General features: G+C 36.9%; 1 protein-coding gene across 1 annotated transcript; it reads left to right on the forward strand.

Annotated features, from left to right (window-relative positions):
* The first annotated feature begins 3340 nt into the window (after positions 1 to 3340).
* On the forward strand, positions 3341 to 15018 carry LOC145098978 (syntaxin-61-like). The gene is made up of 9 exons (XM_079036569.1): positions 3341 to 3382; positions 3430 to 3722; positions 8718 to 8842; positions 12045 to 12075; positions 13652 to 13748; positions 13834 to 13947; positions 14038 to 14231; positions 14690 to 14780; positions 14911 to 15018. The coding sequence occupies exons 1-9, from the start codon at positions 3341 to 3343 to the stop codon at positions 15016 to 15018; spliced, it is 1095 nt and encodes a 364-aa protein (XP_078892695.1).
* The last annotated feature ends 5944 nt before the right edge of the window (positions 15019 to 20962 follow it).

The raw sequence follows: 20962 nt of genomic DNA on the forward strand, positions 1-20962 counted from the left end.
TATGAATCCTGTGCCTCCAGTAGTACGACCCAATACTACCTTCCACATCTATCCATACTTTCCTCAAGAATCATCTCAGATCCTCTAAGTAATTACTCATGTCCACATCCGTCCTATCCATTTTGATACACGCGTTCTCAAACGAATACCCATTGCTAAACAGTGGAAGCCAACTTACTATAGCACATCCTAGGCTCTCCTAGGTTCCCGACCTCACCCTGCCAACGACTACTGAAGAACTCCCAATAATGTCTGTTAACTAATTTATGTATACAATCACATGCAATAAAGCTTAGATAATCCTTTGGGTAAATGACTCATCCCTACAATGATTACACTCAAACAAGATATGTGCAGTAGGGTTAAATCCATCACTATGAGATTATTTAACCTATGCCACATGTGAATAAACATATTCATTTAATAGTTAACTCACATCAACAAGGGTCGCATACAACACAAAGCAACCATCATTCATGCAGTAACACTCCAAGTCACAGCCAAAGAGAGGACATCTCAAGCTCACTTCCTACCATGCAAGATTCCAAATCTAGTATAACATCCAATTCCTCGTAGGCTACAAGGCATCACATAATAGGAAAATCCATCCAATCATCTAAAATCCATACTACCATGCAATTCTAAAAGCTCAACCTAACATGTAATCCTCATAAGATATAACATAACAAACATGTATGGGTATTTTGGGAATCACTTTCTTAAACTCCACTGATTACACGAACCACAACCCTTTTCTTTTATTAGAAAATGATTTGATAAAATTTTCTTTTATGAAAAGTATACCAAACCCTTAGTTTGAGTTGAGACACACCCAAGAGTATGCCCGAATCCCTCAAACCAAGGCTCTGATACAAACTTGAAACATCCCGAAAATTATAAGATAACAATTTCATTTTTAGTTTAATAAAAAACACCAATTATCATTTTCCAAACACTCAAAAGTATATCAAAGAAAAAATAGTTATCATAGTACAATCGCGAAATCATAAAGTTGCGAAAACAAGGGGGGATGCATTGCAATCAAGCCGGACCATTCCCTTTTGAAGCGGAAGTACCTGAAACCATAACCATAAAACTGTAAGCACAATGCTTAGTGAGTTCCCCAAAATACCACATAGCACACATACTAAACATACAATGGGTCATGCCCAGCAACCATCAGGATCTGCCCGACATCAAACCCCGCTTGGAACAAATCTATCAATAGCATGAGAAGGGTCCCGCCTCATCATATTCATCAGACCATACTCGATATACATGCAATTACATACAAGAGTCACAAAGATAACTAGCATACTATAACTCACTCATCAGGACCCGCCCGACATACATATAACACATAAAACACATGCAAGAGTCAGACAAACAACTAGCATACTAATAAGAATAATCCATGGGCCGGAATTGGTGCCTTCGATCTGCCAAACACTGGGAGGATACTCACCTCAAACTGCTTAAGATCAGATAAACGCTCAAACTGTTTATCCGGATAATCCCCACACTAAGGCTCTGATACCAACTTGATTTGGGACACGAAAAGTCTACTAAACCCTCATTTTTAGTTGAGACACACCCAATAGTATGCCCGAATCCCTCAAACCAAGGCTCTCATACCAACTTGAAACGTCCCAAAAATTATAAGGTACAAATTTCATTTTTAGTTTAATCAAAAACACCAATTACCCTTTTCGAAACATTCAAAAGTAAATCAGATAAAAAATAGTTACAAGAGTACAATCCCAAAATCATAAGCATAACCATAAAACCGTAAGCATAAATCTTAGTGGATTTTCCAAAATACCACCGATATTGCCATATTTATACATACTTTTAGGAAATATTTGAATACATTTTGACTAATATCTTGGTTATTTGCATAGATAAATGATACTTATAAGATTAAATTACATTTTACAGCCAAAAGAAGACATCATGAAGAATAAGGACTAAAAGTGACAAGAACCAGAACTTTGAAGGTTAAAAGCTAAAGAGATGAAAAATTCAGCAAAAAGGTGTACTCACGACATGAGAAGCAAAGGTTCATGACGTGAGCATGCTAATTCTAGAAGATAAACATCCGGAAGCAAAAGAATTCGTGTTGGATACAGATAAATTCGAGCTCACGACATGAGGAGGGTAAAATGAGAAGCTATAAATATCCTTGATCCTCAAGATTTTGGGAGGTTGGCTGGTGAGAGAAGAGTTACCAGAAGACGATTTTCAGAGTTATAAAGGCTAGAAACTTGGTAATACACCAAGGAGGAAGAAGAAGAACATACTTTACTTTTTGATTTGGTACATTACTATGATTTTGATTATAAAGACTATCTGTTTGTTTGGGACTATGAGTAGCTAAATCTAGCTTATACTGTTAGGTAGATGAAGCTGGAACTCATGAACTAGTAATTGGACTATGGATTCTTTTAGTTGGTTATTTGCTTGTGTTGATTGTTTATACCTAGCATGTTAGAACTTGATACTTAGGATTGCCTAAACTCATACTTTGTGGAGTTAGTGAATATTGAATTGTATGAACTTGACACCAAGCAATTTAGTGACCATTGAATTGTTAGAGCTAGGATCTAACAAATCTAGTTATGTAATCAAAGAATTAGCTTTGGATGTGCTAGAGAACATATATTGTGATCATAATATTGTGTTTACTTAATCAATCTTACATAGCTCGAATCCATTTAATAATTGATTATGTGTTAAAATTATGTGTGACTATGCATAGATCTACATGAATTAATTCAACATTAGTAAATTTGGACTTGAATTGCTAATAAAATATTAATTGGTAACGAACGAGAATTATCCTTAATTAATAACTAAATAATGAAGGAAAGTGGATTTAACTAACATGAGTGCTTTTCATAAGTGATTGAATTAGTTGTTAATAATATAAGTTTATCTAAACTTGCAAAATTAGATATTAACCAATTAACTTTGCTAAAAGTTTTGGTTAATTTAATAGTGAGTAGATTAATTAATTAAAACTGTTCCTTGTGTTCGATACCCGACTTTTGTGCTATACTATTTGCGAAGGGGTTCACTGCCCTGTGTTGAATAGCTAGTAGATTAGGCGGTAAAATTTAGGTGTAGTTGTTTTAGACGCATCAAGTTTTTGGCGCCGTTGCCGGGGAACGACTTATTTGATTTTTTTTGATTTATTTGCTTTAGGTTAATTGATCCTTTTTGTGGGGTAAAACCTGCAAAAATATAATTTTCTACCTAGTTTTTGTTTCAGTTTTAAAGTCACGATGTGAGTTCCGTAGTTTTTCATTTTTCTTCGTTTTTCTTTTCTATTTAGTTTTCTATGCAACACGAGGTGGTGATCTTTACCACGTCATGGTGGCCAGTCAGTAGGTATTTTTTTTCTGTTTTTTTTTTGTTTATTTGCAGTAGTACAAGACCAGAGGCTCAAACACACCTTTGGTACCACCGTTTGAAGATCCAGAGTCGGCCATTCACAAAAAGACGGATAAAAATGTAGGAGAAGCGAACCCATCGAAGAAGTCAGCTTTCAAGGACATTAAATCGGTTTTTGGAAAGAAGAAAGGAAAGAAAATGGGGGTGTCTAGTAGTCAAAGGAAGGAAGAGAGTAAAATAGAAAGCTTTGAACAACATCCAAATCCAAAAGATACCGAATACGAGACTGAACCCGAGTTTAAAGAAAGCGATTACGAGGCTGAGCCAATGTCACACCCCAAAACAAAGAACGGCGGAAACGTTCTGGGGCGGAGGACATCATTTAATGTATCACAACAATGCAAAGTAGTAAACAAGCAACAACATCATCCATTGCATTAATAGTATAATTTTAATTACATGTGAGTTCTTTCATAGTATAATTCTACAAAATGAATATTCAAAATAAAAGACAAGTATTGACCGCTTCGTCTTCACAAAACCTGGTAGTCTTACCTGTCTATTTGTGACCTGAGAATACAAGTTATTTTGAAAGCGAGTATCAACAATAATGCTGGTGAGTTCATAAGTATTTATGTGACTTTGATTTGTAAAACTGTAAAGAAGGAACTGTAAATATTTGAAGGAAAGTTTGTACCAATGAACCTGTTTGTAAGTAGTTGTAAACGTTTGAAAACCCTATAAAATCTCATATTTTCTACTAGTATAAAAAGTAGCTTTCTACCAAGACCCGACTATTTTGAATGTTTGCTTTTAGCAATCCAATATTTGCCCATAAGTGGGTGGCTGTTTAAAAGTCCCAAAAATGAACTTCAATGGTGTTTTTCATGCTTAAAATAGTAGATTTGTGTATGTATAAAATCGCTAAGGTATTTGATAACCCCGTAAATCAACGTGTTTTTAATACTCCATATGAGTTTTATAACCATGCTAATGACCCAGACTGCCTATATCAACGTTCTTCAGGCGTTGGAATGTTATGAAATTTGTCACCCCAGACCTGCCGGTCTAACTGTAGCTAACAGTTTAGGTGCGGGATTGTCAATCCCGTATAGATCTATACACAAGTATCACGCTCTCCCTACAAGAGATTATGGTATATAATACAGGACTTTAATTGCATACTCGAAAGTACGTGAAGCTGAAATGTCTCACAATTCTTAGTATTAAGTAGATTTACGTATGAAAGTCCATTTTGTTTTTGTATATGAAAGTATTTCCCTGATATAGTACTTGTAGTATGTAAAATTTCATGAATATCTAGTAAACTATCTTATGTAATCGTATTTCTTGTAATTGTATGTCTTGAAATTGCATGCCTTGTAATTGTATGTAATCGTATCTCTTCATATAGTATGTAATGTATTAGTATAGACTCATTAATAAACTAACTCTTGTGTGATTCCTTGTACTTGGAGTGATAAGTAGTATCTCCTAACTATACCTATTATAGTTACTAGTATTGTACGTGTATAACCGAAGTATGCCTTTGCTACTCAAAGGTACTGAACCAACTAATGGAAACTTTTATGTCTATATATGTCTACATGATATATATAACTAATATTTAGACGACATTCGGACGAATAACCGATGCCCTAAGGCCACATCCTAACGAGGAAAAGGAAATAAAGCGAGCTAGCCGTCCTAGGTCCTTTAAACATTACTTATATAACTATACATATATAGGCATGCATTTGACAATATAAAAATATAAAAGAAGTTTTGTAAAACCTTTGAAAAGTTTAATAAATAAGAAATGATGACTTGATGTCAGTTTATAAAATGATTTGAAAGCAGTTTGTTTGATAAGAACAATTTTAAGTATAAGAAGAGCTTTGTTTGAAACATGATTCTAACAGCGTTTGAAAGGAAACATAAATTATGTAAGACAGTTTAATAAAGAGTTTTTAACATGTAAAAATGTTTGTCGTAAACTATACCTATTATAGTTTTTCCAAAAGTTTGTTTCGTTTGTATAGTAAACCCTAGTGAAATGCTCATTTGTTATGTAAAGTATAAATAAAGTGTTTGATTCGTATATATATAACAACATATTTAATTTCAAAAGACAAGATGTTATCGTGATATATTTTGCGTACGAAAGTTTCCATATAGTAGTTATGAATCACATATGATTTACTTGATAAAAAAAGAGTATATAGTGAAGCTTTAGGTTATACACGATAATAACCGTGTGTTTACTTGTATTCCCCCCCCCCCCCCTAAAAGTGTATAAAAAGCATTGACAACACATTTGAAAGGTGTAGTTTATAGGGGTATGAACTCACCTGGAAAGTGTGACGATTCGAAGAAAACGAGCTTTTTCTCGGGTGGCGCTTCGACCGCAAAGTGGCGAGATTCTCGGGAATCTCGGGGCTTCGGACCTTGCGTCGTGTACTAGGGGTGTACCGGGACTTTCGGATGGTTTAGAGGGGCTTTAGAGGGGTTCCAAGGTGAAAGAAATGGGTAAGGAAGAAAATAAATCCGGACAGCCTCGTATGATATTTATAGGGTGCTGAAAGAGGGATTACGCTGGGCGTAATTTCGGAGTACGCTGGGCGTACTCGTTACGTTGGGCATACTTCGGTTACGCTGGGCGTACGTGACGTCAGCGCTTACCGCATCCTCGTACGGAGCATTGGATGGGACCCGGAGCGACGTGGATGAACCGAGGCCTAGCACCCGAGTACGATGGGCGTAAATCGTCTTAGTGTGTGTGCCTTGAACTTGTAAAATCCATAACTTTCGCATACGGGCTCCGTTTTTGATGTTTTTTATATCCACGCGAAGGTGAGAAAATACTCTACAACTTTCATTTAGACTTCGTCGGCTAATTTTGACTTTATTTTTAATTATATTTTATTTAATAGGTAGGGACACGAGAATTCCGTTAAAAATCTATAACTTCTTTATCCGACGTCCGTTTTTGTTTGTCTTTTTACCATTGAGCTACTATTGTCGAGACCTTCAACTCTCGTTTAAGTTGTGTCGGCTAAAAATCGCTCGATCTTTATTTCGAGTTTTTAGCTGTCTATCGCTGTTACGAAACTTATAAAATTTGTAACTTCTTCATACGAAGTCCGTTTTGGGCGTTCTTTTTATGCATGATCACGGTTTAACGTAATCTACGACTTTCGTTTAGATACCTAAGGCTAAAAATTATTGTATCGAAACTTTGTGTTTTACATCTATCAGCGTTGCCGGTTTTTGCCGCGAATCTTAGATTGGTCATAACTTCTTCGTTATAACTCAGATTTTAGTGTTCTTTATATGTACGAAAAACCTTGATACGATTCCTACCACTTTATTTAACCCAAATAAGATTTTAGGAAAGTTAAATTTTGTCCTAAATTTGACTGGTGTTACATTATATTGTCTCGAAATGTCGGGTTGTCACATCATCCCCCCGTTAGAGGGAATTTCGTCCCGAAATTAAATTTTAAGTAGAATTGATACCACACTATAGATAGAAGTTTCATTTGATCCTCGCGTTCCCAAGTGAATTCAGGTCCTCGCATGGCCTTCCGGCGAACCTTTCACTATCGGGGAACGACTTTGTTTCTTTTGTTTGCCTTCACTGGGGTGATAACTCTTCCTGGTCAGATGTGTGTTTCATGTTCTCGTGTCTGTGAATATAATACTCCTTGGAGGTGTTGACTCTGCTCCTCCTTACTTTTGGAGTAGGTAAGGATGTCATTGATGAAACAATCCGTCTTTCCTTTTCACGAACTAGAACGATGCTTCCCATGGTGAGAAGCTTGGCCTAATGAATCCCTTCTTGAAAATTTTGTTAAGCTGACTGAAAAGGCTATGCATCTCAACTGGAGCTAGACGATAAGGCGATTTGGCTACCGGGGTAGTTCTTGGAAGTAAGTCGATTCTGAAACTCAACTTGGCGCTGTGGTGGAAAAGTTGCGTACTTCTGCAATGTTTTGAATGTCTTTCACTTCTTGTCTCGTATCGACGATGTGTGTAAGGAATGTATGCCATTCCTTTCGCAAGCACTTCTGAGCTTGCATACGCGAAATAATGAGAAGGTTCGTACTTGATTCGTTGCAGCAAATAACTAGAGTTTCGTTGTTTAAGGAGGTTAGGACGAGCTGCTCTATCAAAGCACATGATGTCGGTTCAACATAGACTTAACCAAATCATAATGTTTATGACGTCAAAATTCTTAGGGTGGGTTAGATGTCGTGAAGATCTAAAAGAAAGTATGATTACTCATGAATTAAGGAAGAAAATATAGGTACTTCTAAGTTTATTCTCAAGGAAGCACGATTACTCGTAGTCTTGGGCAGTCTCCGTCCTGAAGTTCATAATAGAACTCATACCTGGTTCGTCAATCGTAGTCACGGGTATACGAGTCGTATATAATTAAGATTGAAAAGGTAGTCGAATACATGATTCTTCTCTAAGTTCACATCCAAACAAGGAAAAGAAGTTAAAGCAGAATCACCAATTCTAGACCTATAAAACCTTGATTATATACCATCCTCGTGTATACACTCTTCAGCGATAGATCAACCGTAAGGGTCCTTGGTTTGAACTTGACGTACTGTACGGGTGGTACCTTGGGGAGGCTTGTTGAGGTTTCTTCGGAGAAAACATGAGGTACTCTACGCCTGAGTACTTCGGAGTTCAGAAATGATGGCTTTGCTAGAAAGACGTTTACAGAGAATGAGATGTACGCACGAACTGGTATGTGAGGATCGAATGGACTCAAGTTGTATGATAATATCAGACTCACTTGGATATAAAGACATTAGACTTGATCACAAAGGCGTTACAGACAAAACCCAACAGTGCATCTTTTAACAGAGTTATAGTACTTTAGATTTACTACAGGAATACTGCTGCGAACAAGGTATACTATAAAAGACAAGTATACGCATCAGGTGGGTCCCTTAACTGAAGGGATCTCGAGTTGCACTAGTTTTTAACCATGTTTAAAAGCATACTTAATACTGACGATCGAAAGTGAACCCATATTTTAGTAGGGTCCTTCGTTGCCTTTTTCCATTCTGAGGTCAAACTCCTCCTGTTCCACCATCATTCTTCTCTGATGGGAAGTCTCTCTTGAAGCGTCCCATTAAACCACATAGATGACATATCTGAGAAATTTCGACATTGGTGGTTGAAGTAATGTGTTGGACCCGAGTCCTGCATCAGTGGGTAGTATGTCCGTTCTTGTTTCAGTTATAGCAGTGCAACAGACGACAACTACCTAGGTGATGGAAGCTGCACTTATTGCACTTTGGTAGATTTCCGGCATACTGTCTGGCTGGGTTAGGGATAACTGGGATACTAGCAGTGTTGGTGGTAGGAGTTGCAGATGTCATGGCTGCGAAGGCTGCCACCGGTGATGGTTTCTTGTTTGTCCCTCGAGGTGATTTGCCTTTAACTCTATCCCATAATTTTCGTTTATTGATCTTTGGTTTGGGGTTCGGAGTGTCGTGGTAGTTTGTTACTCGTGGGTGTACTTGGTTGTTACTTGGATTGGAATTATTGAAAACCATCCCGCTAATATTTGTGTTGTTAGCGTTAAGGTGAGTCAGAATAGCTATCACGGCAGCTGAGACTGCAACTTGAAAGGTAGCTGCATCAATCTGAAGAGTTGGTGTTTGGCTGATGGGTTGATTACTTTTCTTTGGCGACATGATTGTGTAACACGAAAGAAAAGAAGTTCGTGAGATATTATGGTTGAACCTTGATGTATATCGATCGTTCATGCAAAGAGTAGAAGTATGTTCTCAAGGGTTTGACCAACATCCCTAGGATGCAGTCCTGGTACAGAGTAAAAGTAAGTTTGTAGAATGGTCTCAAGACGCTTGAAGTTCAAACCAGGGTACCATCGGTTGGTAAATAACATGATTCAACCTTTTAAAGAGAATTGGGAATGATCCCTGAGCTAAATTACCCTAGTTCAATAACTTGACTAGAATGAGTTTCAGATAGATAACAAACAAAAGTATGATGAAAGTATTTGAACAAAGAGTGACATCGAAGTTAGCCGACTTTCAATATCGATATTCATGACGTAATAAGTTTGGGAAAATTGATCTTGAAGAAGGTCTTACATCATATCCGGAGTAGAAAGGTTTTGGCCGCATAAAGGCCTAACTTATAGTACAAGATAGTTACATAGAAAAATGCTATATAGGACATATACAGGAAAACGATTCGTTTAAACAAGGAAGGAAAATAACACATTTCTTACTGGTGGCGGTCATCCCTCTGGTGAACTCTCAGTTCAGCCAATTGACGTTCCATTATCAAGCAGGTGTCTTTCGTACACTCTCTGGCGTACTCGTAGCTCCATGACTTCGGCTCGTGTTTCAGCTAATGCTTGCAGCAGGGTCTCATGGTCTCTCTCAGATCTCTCACGAGTGTTTTCAAGATGATTGGTGCGGATGGTATGCATTCTTGCATTGGAATTTAACTTCTTCGATACAATGGAGAGTCGTCCTGCCTTGAATTTCGTTTCGGGCAACTTTACGAATCAGGATTGGTAGAACTCTGTCTGCTGGGCTCCCCTTAACTTGTTCGGTCTCCTTTAAACGACATAGGTTGATCTTGCTCTTCGCTCCATGCTTCCAGGCATTCTACCCAAGGAGGCGTCCGACTATGAAGAGCTGGATGAGGGTTAGGGTTTGAATTGGGAGCTACCAGGGGTAGGTTCTCATCCTCGAGATCGGAGGTATCATCATCCGAAAGGTCTTCAGCATGGTGATCATTCAAAAGGGATTGGATGATCATTCTCTGGTTCATCTCTAAACCATCCAGCATTGCCTTTGTTCGGGAAGTACGGGTCGTCGTGGGAATGGGGTCCAACTATGTTATCTATGTGATAATTGGGGTATGAGAATCTAACACATAAGTAGTTTATAGTAATACACAAAATACTCCTATAGTATTTTAGGTTTATGTTCTATTGTTCTCATTGTGGTATTGTGGGTAAGTTTTTAGACTTGTTGCAACTCATAACCAGACTTAGGCACATGCTAGTCAACCCTCGGATAATATAGTTGATCAAGCTATATCATCCCAGTTTTGACTATATGTCTCTAAGTCTACTTGTGCTGCCCAACAATCGTAATACTTTTGTTCTGTCCTAGTGACACTGATTTTAGTATGAATGCAGGCATGTATACTTAATTAAGTATTTTATTAATTAAAAGTATAGACCCTTTATCAGAGTATTTTAATCCCTGTTGTATTTATAGTTTGTATATCTTTTATGGGTTCATATACTCAATTCACTATAAACAATGCTCTTATACCAATCTGTCACACCCCAAAACCAAGAACGGCGGAAACGTTATGGGGCGGAGGACGTCATGTAATGTATCACAACAATGCAAAGTAGTAAACAAGCAACAACATCATCCATTGCATTAATAGTATGATTTTAATTACATGTGAGTTCTTTCATAGTATAATTCTACAAAATGAATATTCAAAATAAAAGACGAGTCTTGACCGCTCCGTCTTCACAAAACTTGGTAGTCGTACCTGTCTATTTATGACCTGAGAATACAAGTTATTTTGAAAGCGAGTATGAGCAATAATGCTGGTGAGTTCATAAGTATTTATGTGTCGTCTGCAAATGTCGCTTTATAATTTGTACTAAAACGCGTGTTTCTTATTGTGCTATTAATTTCTAGGGTTTTTTTGAAGAACATCTGAACACTCAGTCACACATTATGTGCTCTTTATAATCGATTCGCCGCCGACAACCTCAGGCTCACTTCTTCCCCTTCTTCGACGATCTTAAGTAAATAGAGAACATTTCAGAGTTTATCATCAGAATAGGAAAGTAGGGAGAAAGAGGGGAACAGAAAAGTACAAAATCCACTCTCTTCTCGCCCGTCTTGTCTCTCTATTTTATTCTCTTATATCTCCTTTCAATCCATGTCTTTGTCTCCGCATTCCTCATCCACATCCACCGCCTCCGACCCTCACTGCCAAAGCCGACAAAGAAGATGAAGAAATGCATTTCCTAACTTCTATCCATTTGGGTGTGAGTTGAGAAAGGCATAAACTAGGGCAAATGAAATGCATTGGGTTCTAATGAGATGCAGGGATACATTGAGAAGGTAGTCACATTGGGGTATTACTACCGTGAACCAGATCAATTTGCCACAACATCCCAAAATTCTCATGTGAGAGAATCGATGAACTAGGGTTTCTCGTTCACAAAATCTCACCTCACGCTCTTATAGTTCTCTGTTTTTTGTGACTCGTTTCAAGGAGGTTCTTTTGCTAGTAATGATGACGTCTTTCAGTTGATGTGTATTAATGCTTATTTGAAGAGTAGAAGTGTACACTTCTACTCTTCAATTTCATCATCAATTACTATTCTATTTCTACACTTCTACTCTTCAATTTCAAGTTTTTTTGTTAGTTGTAACTGATTCTTGCTTTAGAAATTTTGAAGTACGCTCAAGGTTTGTCTAATTTGACTTTTTTATATCTTGTATAAAGAGATTTGTGAAAGTTTATCTATCCAGTAATGGGAAAGAAAAGAAATAGATGAGGTCGGAGTCAAGATTCTGTATACAGAGATTTGTGAAAGTTTACCTATCCAGTAAAAGAAGAGATTCAAGATTCTGTAAGTTGGCTTCTCCATTGAAGTGAAGTTTTATTGTTGCTTCTCTTGGAGCTCTTAATAAATAGGCTTTGTTTTTTTGGGGACGCGTAGAGAAAACATTACTGTCCTTTACATCAAGACACAGTAAAGACCCTGGCCTCTATTATCACACCAACTTTATGCTCATCAGCACTTTGATCAAAATTCAGGGTTGCTGTTCTTTTGTTTGGTTTACCTGGGTGTGGGAAGAGGACTGTTGTGAAGCATGTTGCTTCTCAACTTGGGCTGCATGTGGTTGAGTATAGTTGTCATGATTTACTTAGATCTTCAGAAAGGAAGGGTTCTTCCATGTTGGTTGAAGCTTTCAGTGCAGCTCGTAGGTCTTTACAACCATTATGATGTGAAATGATCTACTTTCTTGTTATGTGTTTCATAGTAATAATTAATTCCTGATAATATGTGTATGACTGCGTTTGTGTTATTGCAGATATGCACCAACTATTCTTCTACTGCACCATTTTGATGCTTTCAGCAATTTGAGCTCTAATGATGGTTCACAAAATGATCAAGTTGGTATGAATTCTGAAGTTGCATCTGTCATTAGGGAATTCACCGATCCATTTAGACAAGATGTTAATTATGAAGATGAAGAAGAAGAAGCAGAGGTTGATGTTTTGAGATGATGATTTCTGCCATAAAAATATGTCAATTATCCATTGTTTGCTTACTATTTTACTCTCATTATGCAGCGTATGAACACGATTAAAACCCATCCTATGCTGCTAGTTGCAGCTGCTGATAACTCTGAAGAGTTGCCACCTACAATTAGATGTTGTTTCAGCCATGAAATGAAAATGGGAGGTTTGACCGAAGACCAGAGAGTGGAAATGCTATCCCAGTCACTTCACCTTATCCCTGAATTGGTTCCAGATGTAAGTAAGAATAAGAATAAGAATATTTTACTATATACATATATTTATCTTAAAATCTAATGAATAATGTATGCTCCTTGTAGACTTGTATAGAGGATGTTGTAAAAGGTATGGTTGGACAGACATCTGGTTTCATGCCAAGGGATATTAGGGCTTTAGTTGCTGATGCTAGCTCAAGTTTGATTCCTATTAATGGCAGTAGCTTGGAGAAGTTGGGTGACAACAAAGAATTCATGTTCAAAGCTTTGGAGCGGTCAATGAAAAGGAATGCATCGGCTTTGGGGACTCCCAAGGTGTGTAAAATAAAAAATGGTTGGTGGCATTACATCTATTCTACAGGGTACCGAGTTTGAGTTGTTTGTGTGTGTGTGTAGGTCCTTAATGTTAAGTGGGAGGATGTTGGTGGGATGGAAGATGTGAAAAAATCTATTCTTGATACAGTTCCGGTACATACTACATAGGAATGGAATCTTGAATTCCAGTTGGTTGTTGTAAGCTTTGGCATAAGTTGTGACATATTGGTAATGCATTTATAGCTCCCCCTTCTGCATAAAGATTTGGTTTCATCTGGGCTACCTAAGTGCTCTGGTGTTGTTCTCTACGGTCCTCCTGATACAGGGAAAGTATGTTAATGTTTTTATCATCTTATAATCATTTATTTTGTGATTGATAGCCTCCAGGGCAACTTTCATGAATGGGAACGCGGCAGCGGGGAACAATCCCGGCTGACAAAGGAAATCCTTTCCAATTGCGAGAGCATTGAATGGCAGGTATGTATATGAAATACAAGACAAATTAAGAAAGATGAAATCTGTTTAATTTGAGTTCTGAAAATGAATTTGTGTGATAGGGAAGGTGGATGACCTGGAAAAGAATATTTTTGTAGCTGCTAGAGACCCTTCTTTGTATGGTATAAAACAAGTGGAGCTTGAAAAGCGAAGGAAGTGGACCACTACTGCTCCGATTCAGGTACAATAGAAATCTTTTAATTTATTACTTTGGTAAATATGGATATGAGTCTTATTTTCTATGTGTGGTATGTAACCACTAACCAATCAGATGGGAAATACTAAGAAAGTAGTGACTGTGACTGGAAGCAATTCAAACTTTGGTGGGATGCGCCAAGAATTAATGCGGATGCCAAAGTCTCATCAGCAGCAGAATAAGGACATGACCAGAACCGGATCATATGCTGTTGTAGATAATGATGATTTTATTTCTTTAGAATCAGACACACAGATGCTTCTCATCAGGTAAGCTTTTGCTTTTATAATTTCTTTAGATATATCATTTTAAAGAGTGTCTTGTCTTGTTTACTAGCCCCAAATGAATTGTTTTTTATACTCATATTTTATTGATAGATATACCTAAAAAAGCAGGTCCAATGGGTTGATCTAGCATACCTTTACCAGTTGTTTATAACCTCTTAAATTGTTTTTTTAACCAAAAAAACGAGCATGGATGATGATGTATTTTTATTATAGCATCCTACTTTCGTTCCTTTGTGTTAGAAATTTTTATTTTAAAATTTTTACCACAATCTCATCCAAATGGAAAACATTTAGGTCCTAATAAGAAGTTGAATGTACAATGCTAAAGATGAATAAGAAAAAAAAAGCTCAAAGTAGATTGTGTTAATGATAATAAAAATTGAAATATATAAATCTGTATTTATGGATAATATGTAATTGGTGTATGTATGGTACAACAAACAACAAGATGAAGAGTTAGATGAACCAAGTGCAAGTGTAGAAACGATCGGATATGTTGGGCTCACCATACATGACGAACTCCTTTCACAGGTGCACATCTGCTTTATGCATGGACATCATGATCTTATTCTTCTTCACACTTCACAATTGACATAGATAGATAGATAGATATTTTATTTGATCACCAAATATAAGCTTAGTTGTTTATTTCCCATTTTAGGAGAAAGTTATAGAGGATTTGGGTTCAGAAATGGAAAGTACATATAATCGTCTTGATTTTGTTTTGGTTAGTCTTCTCTCATTTCAAGATGTGTTTGATACTACATAATAGGTGATAGATGGGACAAGACTGGACCTCACCTAATAAATAATAATTAACAGAAGTTAGCTTACTTGTACTACTTTCACGTTCATTGAGACCAGACAAAAAAGTTTGCAATCTTTTCTTTTGTCCAACCCAAAAATTGAGCCCATTATGTTTGGATAACCAGAATCATATATGTCTCTCCACTCATCCATTATAATAATACCTAAGAAGCAGAACCAAACCTTTCTTTCTCAATCTCAGATAGGTTTTTCCTATTTTTTTAACTGCTTACTGTCATATGCTTTACTTTTTTCATTTAACATGTGCAGTGGTTAATTTGTTTGTGTTTGATATAGTTTGATTGTCATTATATATAACAAGTGAGTTGTCCTGTTTGAATCTGAAGTTTATTATTGATACGAAATAGGGATTTCATCATTCATATACCGGACTCAATATTATTAAGAAAGTGAAAAATGCAGGACCTTTTTTTCTTAGGTTCTGTCTTTAGACTCTGAAGTGTTTGATTTGTTGCGTAGGTGGAGGGTCATAATCTTTTTATCATAACACAATGTCAATTGATTGAGAGTTTTTATAACAAGGTCTTATCTTTTTGTTAAGCATAGTTTATGAGTCATGAAAGCACCATCAAGAATTCGAGCACCACGAGAGGTCTACATAGCAATATTGCATAGACACAGGTTGGACTAATGAGATAGAAATTGCAATTTTTTGTCACTCCCAACCAAAAAGGTAGAACAAGTTGGGAAATTTTCTCTCTCTGTGTAAATGACATGAATGCCCTTCTCATTATCTCATGGAAAATAGACCTAAAGAGCTTGTCCAGTCCCATCCCTTGTAACAATGCAGACTAGGTGTTTGCTGTCTTTCTCTGTGTGTGTGTGTGTGTTCTTGTAACAAGGATGTTTATATGTAAGAAAGCCTTGTTTTCTACTTTGTGGTAAGTTGTGTTACTTGTGTGTGCATTATTAGGTCAATGAAATACACACTTATATAATATAGCTTTACTAGATTAAGGGGTTGTTTCTATTTCTTTTGACTGACCGAGCTTAATCTAGACACATGGTTGTTCTTTATTTGACTTAATCTATACAGCATGACATAACAGATTAAACCAAAAAACCTGGTTTAATCTATTTTGATACACACTCTTTACCTATTTGTTTTTCTACTTTTTTCTTCACGTTAAAATTGATGAATATTATTTGTTAGATTGCAAGGGTAAAATGGTGATTGAAATGTTGTATAACATATCTCATTATATGAGTGGTGATTCTTAATCTTGGTTGCATATGACGTTCATAGTTGCATTCTGTCAGGCGGTTAGTAGGAAGATGAATACAGGCTGCAATATTGTTTTCGATTGAAATTTCAAAGTAGGATCTGTCAGTCTCAGTCTCAGTCTTTGATGAGAGCCAAGCCATGGACATGGATGGAGAAAGATATAGAGGTATGTGTGTACATAATTTCTTCCCATCTCTCCTTTCCTTTGTTAAAAGATTTTGTTTATTTCTCTCATATTTTTGGAACCTATTGTATTAAATAATGCCCCTTTAGTAGTAGCAGTAGTAATAGTAGTAGGGGTATAGTTGTCATTGTTGTTGGCCAAACCAAACCAAATCAAAGCCTAAGCCTGAGGTGGGGTGGGGGAATTATGTAAATACTGCTAGTCGTTTTAGTGTGTAAATGCATGCAGAACAATGTTGTGTTACATTACATGATATCTTTGTTGTTGTAACCTGTTTACAATTGGCTTTCTTCCACATGATGAAATAGTAACAGTTAGGAGAGGGTTTTTATTTTTATTTTTGAAAATTTGATCATCAACAAGAACAAGGCTGTCTTGTAAGTGTTATTTCATCAAATTGCATAAAATAGCAACGTACTTGAAATATGGAGCTTGAAACTTAAAAAAGCTTACATGTTTTGATTGGTTGATTGATTCTTTTTTAGGCATATTCTGCATGAAGTGGTTATCAGGATATATCATACTTGATAAGGTTTGTTCAAAGTTTTATAGGATTAAAGTACACTAAAAAATGTCAATGGCTAACTTTTTGGGATTTTTCAGTTAAAATTGTGCATAAGCATTTCTTATGTTGCAGTCGCTGCTCATGCAGATCAGACTAGCAGGAGGAAATTAGCACTTTTCCAGGTTCCTTTGTTACTAGGCATTGGGGAAGAAGATACAGCCCTGACTAAGGCAACTGAAAGTGGCGATACTGATCATGTTTATCTTGTTCTCTTTCATATATGGCAGAAGGTATTTATTGTTTTCTTATTTGATTAATTATAAAATAATGGTAAAATTAAGTTCTCAAATTATTGGCTTGTATAAAGACCAACATTGGAATTATTTGGAATGATAGAAGCTAGACCTATTGCGCGCGATCTATTTATACGAGACTCAAGATATCATATTTTGGCATGGCTAGAAGCTTTGGAGGAAACGAGACTCAAGCAAAAGTAAACACACAGAGAGTTGTTGGCACATAGTAAGCTAGGTGATGCAATTGTATATAAATGAGTTCATTTTTTTTTACAACATTTACTCAATTTTGGAATAATTATTTATATTTGACATATTAGTGAAATGAATTGTCTTTGTTATTTATGATATTTTATTTTGTATTATGAGATTTTTAATGTATTATTTTAATTTGAAAATTAGTAAATCTATAAATAATATTTTTTTAAAACATTTAAAATTATGATACGCAAAAATGTGTGTCATCTTCATTTATGACATGGCCTTTCTTGACAGAGGCTTTCTTGATACGCATTGCGTGTCATTAACACGCGTGTCGTAAGGTTACGACACGCGAATGCGTGTCGTCTTCCTTTATGACAAGGCCTTCCTTGATACACATTGCATGTTGTAAACACGCGTCGTAATTACGCGTCGTAAATGAGCGTCGTAAATGCGCGTCGTCTATAGATGACGCGCAAAAGTGAAGAACTGGTATCCATTAATGATGAAGAAGTTACTTCTAACTTAAGAATTTCAACTGTGTATGAGAAGATGGTACCTATAGAGCTAAAGAATGAAGAGAAAGAAAAATCTCAACTTGTGGAAAATAAGGGAACTAAACGAAAGCTTGAAGAAAAATGAGGTGAAAGTTAAAAAAGAAAACTCTAAAAGGGCATATATTCGACGCGTCCAAGCGTATAAAAGAAGGTGGAAATAGCAAAAGGTGTGAACGGTGATGGATACTCCGACGAGATCAATGTGAGGTGGCACGAAGTCCGACTCATGACTCCAACAAAAAGAAACGCTTCTCGGGAGGCATCCCGAGCTTGGTTTGTGATTTCTTTTTGTTTTTGCATTTAGTTAGTTTTGAATTTTTAGTTGATTTTAGGATAATTAATCATCTAATCATCTAATTTATGTTAAAAATCAAGTCTGGGGTCCTTTAAAGTTGATTGGTGAAATAATTAGAGTTTTTATAGTAAAATGTAGATTTTATATGAAAAACCTCGACACCACCTCGTGGCCTAAAAGCCCACCTCGTGGTAATTTTAATTGGCTCGAATATTTGAAGCCCAGGCAAGACTCGCAGCGTGAGGCATGAAGCTCACAACGTAAACTTTAGATTTCATGGGACCACAAATTAAAGAAACCCGAAACCCATTCTGACTACCACTTTTCAATACTCACGAAGTGAACTCGCATCCTTGGTCCAGCACACTTGATTTCGGTTTTGTCTCCCTACACTGACAAGAAAAGACGACCAATGACTTTTGAAGTTGGGGATTCCGTTTAGCTTATAGTCTCACCGTGGAAGGGACTTATAAGATTCGGGAAACGAGGAAAGCTAAGTCCAAGGTTTGTTGGACCGTTCAATGTTCTTCAGAAGATTGGGAACCAAGCATACAAGCTTGAATTACCCGAAGAACTAGATGGTATTCTTAACACCTTCCATGTGTGTTATTTGAGGAAATTCACAGGAGAAGTTCCCGACATAATTCCAATATCAGAATTAAGAATGGATGAGAACAAGAGGCTGATTGAAGAGCCTGAGGCAATCGTTGACCGTAAGACGAAGAAGTTATGGCGCAAGATGGTCGACTTAGTGCTAGTCCGATGGAAACATTCGAATGGCCAAATCTCACTTGGGAAACAGAGGATGACATGATGAGTCGCTATCCACATCTGTTTGCTGATGCATGATTCCGGGACGAAATCATCCTAAGGGGGAGATAACTGTAACGCCCGGGTTTCAGGGATAAGAATTTTTAGACAATGTAATAGTCTAGGTCAACTATTATAAATCTTTTTGAAGTAATAAAGATCAAATATTTGAATTCTATGTGAATTATGTGTATTTGTGTGCTTATTACTTAATTATAAAGATATAATTAATAAAGGATAAAAATAAGCATCAAAATTAGAGTGTGAGATAAGCTTGATATCTTTACATAAAGTTGTATTGGTCGAAACAAGGATTTCGGGGATATAAAGAACGCCAAAATCCGAGTTATAACGAAGAAGCTATGACTCGTTGAAGTTTCGCGACGGAACCGACACGATACCGGGAAGCATAAATAGTGAATTTACGATAGAGCGAGATTTAGCCTCAGCGATCTAAACGAGAGTCGTAGAATACGTTAAACCGAGAGCGTCCATAAAAAGAACGCCCAAATCTGACTTCGTATGAGGAAGTTATGATTTTTCGAAGTTTCGGATTAAGAGTGTACAACCCAAAATTCGAATGATAGATCGAGCGGTTTTTAGCCGACACGACGTAAACGAGAATCGAAGATCTCGATAATTGTATAGTAACGAGAAAAAGATGGGTGAAAACGGACGTCGGATGAAGAAGTTATAAAAATTTGACGGACCAATCCTGTCCCGGCCTGTTAATAATGTAACTTAAAATAAAGTCAAAATTAGCCGATCCAAACGAAAGATGTAGAGTACGTTCCCGCCTTCGCGTGGATATAAAGAACGTCAAAAACGGAGCTCGTATGCGAAAGATACGAATTTTTAAAGTTGGTAGTCAAAATTGCGAAGTCTGATAAGAACTTGACGACGTGGCAGCATCTGGGCCATTCGATGTTGGTTCAGGAGTTGCTTCGGATCACGCCACGTTGCCCTCACATACGCCCCGCGTCGGAAGAAGTTACGCCCCACGTAGCTCCGGTCTGATCCATTCGACGGTGCGAGACAACTGGCTTCGGCTGGCATTCTTATCCGAAGATATGTGCCGCATAGCCAAGGATTACGCCCAGCGTAGTCCGAGGCCTCGCAGACTATAAAAGGGGGCGAGGGTCTCCAGATTTTTCACACAGTTTCTCATTCTCTCTCTAAAATCTTTCTCTCTCTAAGGCTCCAAACCACTCTTAAACCCTAGATAAAACCCCTAGCACCCTAAGGAAGCCCTAAGGCTCCCGGAGTCCCGGGAAAAAGGGTCTTTCGGTTTTGGAAACGCTGCTCCGAGCAAAGCCCGATTTTCTTTAAAATCCACTGTAAGTGAGCTACGCTTACACAATTTTTAATATAGCTTTCAAATAATTGTAGTAATGTTATTAGGTCCTTAAAATAATTATTTGGGCTATTATTATGAGTTATATTGAGTGTTATTTAACGCTTATATAATAGTAATAATAGTCAGACTATTAATTTGTCGCGGTTATCGTTAGACTAAACCCTAGTGGTATTGATACTTGGTTTTATCGAAGGAAAATTGTTTTGAGAGTATCGAAGCGCTGTCCGAGTGATGAGTCATCACCTTTCAGGTGAGTGCATAGTTACTTTCAGCTTACACATAGATATGAAGTATTTTATATAAATTACGTGCTATGTGTGCATATTATCTGAATACTTGCTGTCTATACTGAATGAATGTTTTTATACATGTTTTCAATGATTTGAACTGTATATGTATTTTATATATCTAAGAAAATGTTGGGGTAAAACATGGGTAGATGTAATAGGTGATGT

The sequence above is a fragment of the Lactuca serriola genome, chromosome 4 (assembly GCF_051521515.1).
Source record: "Lactuca serriola cultivar US96UC23 chromosome 4, Lser_US96UC23_V15, whole genome shotgun sequence".
In the NCBI taxonomy this organism is placed as follows: Eukaryota; Viridiplantae; Streptophyta; class Magnoliopsida; order Asterales; family Asteraceae; genus Lactuca; species Lactuca serriola.

Excerpts from the sequence above, each read along its gene's own strand:
- LOC145098978 (XM_079036569.1), top strand. The coding sequence starts at position 3,341 with ATGCAACACGAGGTGGTGATCTTTACCACGTCATGGTGGCCA. Across the intron at positions 12,076-13,651 it reads ATTCAAGATTCTGTAAGTTG|CCTCCAGGGCAACTTTCATG; the intron begins GCTTCTCCATTG and ends TGTGATTGATAG. Across the intron at positions 13,948-14,037 it reads CCACTACTGCTCCGATTCAG|ATGGGAAATACTAAGAAAGT; the intron begins GTACAATAGAAA and ends CTAACCAATCAG.